This window comes from Citrus clementina, unplaced genomic scaffold (genome assembly GCF_000493195.1).
Source record: "Citrus clementina cultivar Clemenules unplaced genomic scaffold, Citrus_clementina_v1.0 scaffold_5, whole genome shotgun sequence".
NCBI lineage: Eukaryota > Viridiplantae > Streptophyta > Magnoliopsida > Sapindales > Rutaceae > Citrus > Citrus x clementina.
Window position 1 is genome coordinate 25,803,162 of NW_006262201.1, and position 5,009 is coordinate 25,808,170.

General features: G+C 32.7%; 1 protein-coding gene across 1 annotated transcript in view; it reads right to left on the bottom strand.

Annotated features, from left to right (window-relative positions):
• Positions 1 to 2,334: 2,334 nt before the first annotated feature.
• LOC18041439 (DNA (cytosine-5)-methyltransferase CMT2) overlaps positions 2,335 to 5,009 on the bottom strand; it is a 14,603-nt gene continuing 11,928 nt past the window's right edge. The window contains exons 17-22 of the mRNA XM_024183691.1: positions 4,753 to 4,871; positions 4,575 to 4,673; positions 3,194 to 3,237; positions 3,049 to 3,118; positions 2,871 to 2,974; positions 2,335 to 2,530 (exon numbers count right to left, since the gene is read on the bottom strand). Of these exons, the coding sequence (XP_024039459.1) occupies positions 2,356 to 2,530; positions 2,871 to 2,974; positions 3,049 to 3,118; positions 3,194 to 3,237; positions 4,575 to 4,673; positions 4,753 to 4,871 (611 nt within the window). The 3' untranslated portion in view covers positions 2,335 to 2,355. The remainder of the gene's footprint in view (positions 2,531 to 2,870; positions 2,975 to 3,048; positions 3,119 to 3,193; positions 3,238 to 4,574; positions 4,674 to 4,752; positions 4,872 to 5,009) is intronic.

The window sequence follows — 5,009 nt, forward strand, 5'->3', positions numbered from 1 at the left end:
TACATGGAAGATTGCAGTTGGGTTGTGGTAGGGTTGCGATTGTCTGGTTAAAGGGGGTTGTCCGGTGAAATGAGGAGAACACGATTGTCAATGTCGATGAAGGAAAGGGCAATGGGTTCTATGGATGCTTTCGGTCGATGAAGGAAAGAGCTTTTGCTTTGCCATTTGTTATTCTAAACCTTAAACGTCGTCGTTTCATAGCGAATAAAAACAAAAAAAAAACAATTAGAGCCGAAACGACGTCGTTTCACGTGGTTTCGGGGTTTGACCTGGGGCAAAATCAGCACTGATAATAAAATTTACCAAACACATATATTATTCTTTTCACGGGAATAATAATCTCAATTTTCACATGAGTATAATTATTTAGACTAGAAATTTTTTTGTCCATTTATCACAATCTTCTTTTTTTATTTAATACATAATTTATCTATTTATTATTAGTCAATTAATTAATTTTTAAGTATTTATTCATTTATATGTGCATTTATGACATCTTATTTTATTTATTTTTAATTATTATTCGGTATTAAAATAATTAGTTAATAGTATATTATTTGTATTAACAAAATTATTATTAAGAAACATCTCATTTATTAGTTGATTATTTTATATAATATATATAATATAATTGATATATAATTAATTTAATATTTAAATAGTTTTAATTAATTTATCTAATAGGCCATAATATCTCTTATATAAAAACGTATAATGTAAATAACTTAAATATGTATTTTATAATTATAACTACACAGTGACTAAAATATTATATATTTATTTTTCTTATTACTTGTATTTTAAAAATAATTTTAATTGTTCCTACACAATATCCTGGATAATTGATTCTTGTATTTAAATATTAACATGAATAGTATTTAGCTTAACTCAAATTTAATTTAACACAGTCCAATCATGTACTAATTATAAGATTGTATTATATAAAATTCAGATTAATCTAATCTAATCTAATACTAATAGCCAATCCCATCCACTTGTGCATGGTAAATGTCACCTAAGTAATTATTTTTTAGAATATGATTTCGTAATGTATAATAACAAAAGAATTATCCTCATCTTTTTAAATCATATTGCAAATATTCCCAATGTAGGGAAGCTACCACAACTCCACAACGTCATTGCCATAAGGAGGCCAATGAAGGTGAGGCGTCGCCACCATCTAAAATCGGGTAGTTTTGCACCACGAGCCGCCGTAGTTGAACGACTGCCTCACTATTCCCATGCAAACTTGGGCGGGCCGTACTCCGCCACCAAGCCTCCAATGTCGAAGAAAATTGCACCACTGAGTAAATCACAAGATTCTCCATCTAATGGCACCTATTTTACTAGCATATATCAACAATTACCGTCGTCGTCGACAAATTACTTCATTTTTAATTATTAAATAATAATACTTATTTAATAGAAATATATATTTTTAATTAAACAAGTTCTTCATTTGTTAATAAAAAGATTAATTGTTATATTTTTTTGGCAATTTACTTAATAATCATTTAAAATTTAAATAAAAATTCAATTTTTTTTAACAAAATGTAGACATTATCTACATTTTAGTCATTATACATAAGAATCTTAAATTTTGGATCAATTTACCAAATATATATAATACCATATTCATTGAAAAGCAATTATTTCATAATAAAAAATTTACCGAACATGTTATGAATTTATTTGGAAATAATCTAATTTAGAGGCGATTAATTGAGAATCTAAACCACAAACATACCCTCGGTCTCTTCATAGGCTCGTGTGAATTAATTCAATTCACTGTATTTTTTTTTTTCCTTCTAGAGAGTTAGATTGGTTAACCAAATCAATTATTTAGCATTTTTTGTATCCTCTTGATTTCAAATAAGTAATTATACCTCTGGCGTAAACTTAAAATGAAATGGTAACTCAGTTTTGACGGAATTTTGACAGAAATAATTCGAGTCCCCACCCCCATGTGGGGATTCAAAATATTTCCTCTCTCCCAATTATTAATCGGATGGAGTTAAATATTACTGGGTGGAGTAGATATGACTCGTTTATTAGGGAGGGCCAATGTTTAAAAGAAAAAAAAAAGAAGAAAAAAAAAGACTGAAATGGAATTAAACAAATGGTATCCATGACAATACAATCTCCAGAGTTGAACAATAAAAATACACCCTAAACTCTATGCTCGAATTGAAGATAATTAAATAGGACTCAGTACAAATGGGAAAGCAACCGGCCAATACAGAAAGTTCATGCAATGTTACAATCGGCAAAAACTGGCCTACAGGGATCTAATCTATGCAATGTTACAAATAATAAGACATGATTTTTTTTAAAAATAAATGAAAAAAATGAATACTAATCAGTCCCCTGGAACAATGATGTTGCCAATTGAAGATTAGTAGAAAGAGAAAACTTGGGGGGTAGCGTCATCAGTGGTTTGTCGTCACCCAATTTTTGAAATGCCATTCCCAGTGCATACCCTAAAGCTCGTGCAACAACAACAGGCACTGCATTTCCGACCTGACAGTACCTGCAAAGATACAAACGGAACAACGGTTGACCGGCTAACCTTTTGGAAGGATTTGACACCTTTGCAATATGATGAAAGGTGAATCCAATACATGCCTTTGTATATAACAAGTCTAAAAGATGATGGACATGATATCACAATTTCATAAACTATAATGTGTTCTTGTCGGTTGATATAACAGCATGTATGGGCATGGTTTGAGTTGCTCTTAGCCTGGATTTGCCTCAAGAAGCAGCAATCCTAGCGCCAACAACTTGAGGGGGCTATAAAGGATCCATCATGGTGAGAATAATGCCCAGCTTCTTAAGTACAAAACATGATAACAGAGAAGGGTTCGTACCTCTCTTTGACCGTTCCACAGAATCTATAATAATCAGGAAACCCCTGTAACCTTGCACATTCTCGTATTGTGAGAACTCGATCCTGCTCCGGATGCAACACTGCCTAAACAAAATTGATTCACAAAATTACATCTCAGACATGAGAGCCTCTGACAGAAAATCAGAGCATGAGCATACCATGCTGTGGAGACTAGGGAAGGTCACTACTGTTGTCATTGTCTCGTCCCACCATAATCTTGCAAATGGTCTGCACAAACATTGTCTAAAAAGTTAGATACAAACAAAAGGAATTTCAGAAGGACCGCAGAAGGAAATATCTAACCTTCTGGACTTCCCTTGTTCAAAAGTCAAGGCATAATCAGGTATCTGCAAGCAAAAAGTCAGAGTCACGGCCCTGTCAGCCAGTTCGATTTGCTTGAACAGTAAACAGTAAATTCCATCTTTGATAGGAAGCAAAAATATGAATCCGTACAGAGTATAATGATATTATCCTCTTTTGTTGACTTCATTAAAATTCAGATCATTTCAACACTTGTATGTTCAATATTAATAGCAAAGCATGAAGGATCAAGGATTATTATGGAATTTTTATCAAGACCATCATTGTGAACTAATAATACTATGTTAAACAGAAAATAACATTAAATTTTGCACTATAACCTTAACCAAACCAAGAGAGAAGAAAGAGCAGAAAGAAATAAATCAATTGGTACAAGAGCGCGTTTCACTCTATATAATCATGTAAAAAAAGATTATAATTCTGTAAAAAGCATGCATGTCTCAGTTTTGTAGTATGAAGTGTTTTCCTGCTAAAAAAGAGCCTAATTCTTTTTCTTTTTGGATTACATGAGACTATTGCTCAAGAGTACAACTCATATTATATGAGATTACAACTGATATTTACAAATCAGACTATTATTGGACTAGTTTACATCAATTCTTATGAAGCACCGCCCAGATTTTACCCTCTCTAATATTCGAGGGACGTCTACTTCACTCACATTTCGAAAGGGAGAAGGTTGTCTTCACTCAAATTGAGAAAGAATATTCGAACCCATGACCTCACTAGGCTTAGCCTAGTGGTTAAAAAAAGAGCCTAATTCTGAGGCGGCATCTGCAGTCAATTTTCTAAAGTTATTAAAATATTTAAGCATTCATGGTAGGCATTTTTGAAGGATGCTCAATGGCATGATCCATAAGAATTCTGAAGGATGTTCACTTTCTGGTTAGCTTCAATCAAATACGTCATTTAAGATAAAAAGTTTAGTTCAAATAAATAAAAAGCAGCATGTGAAACGATAAACAAAAGCTAAAATGCCATTTCATAACTTAGATTTCAATTTGCATTTTCAAACTCTTTGATTTACGAATGCAAAAACTAATTTGATAGTGGATTTCATTGTTTCTTTTGATTATTTGATTCGCTGACTTCAACCTACATACTTCTCTTGCTTTTTCTGTTGAGTAAAATTAAAACAATAGGTAGAAATTTAATCGTTGACGAGCAGCTTAGAGTAGTAAAAGAAATGAGGAAACAACATAAACACAGAAACACATGCATGGTAGCAAACAAAGAGGCATGGGGAGAGAGAGAGAGAGAGATTAGCTGTAATTTATACCATAAATATTTGACCAAAAATAATGATAATCATCTTTCTAGAAATATATATGTGTCTGTGTGTGTGTATGTGTGTAAATCTCACCATTGGTTTTCCCGATGGCAACAGCATTTGCTCTTCTGTTCGCCGGGCCACATTGTCAGCTCCAACAACTACTCCGGGAAGGTCCCTGAAATTTGCTCCCTGCTCAGTGGGTAAAATAAGAATATCAACAAATGTCAAAAGCTCAACAGATATTCTGCAAAAAACAAATTTATCTAACCTTTCTTTTTGGAATTTGACAAACCCGAATGTAATCATCTTCAGACAATCGCTTAGGCCGATGGTCATATAACATAACTTTAACTCTTGAACTGCCATTGAATGCAGAACCAGTCATCTCTACAGAGGCCAGGGCAGAAAGTAAAGAAATAAGGATGTTGTTAGTAACATGCTCCATACAGATTGTGCACTAATTTATTTCATGTGTGGATGAATATGAATACATATCTATGTATATCTCCATTTTCCTTTTCACGT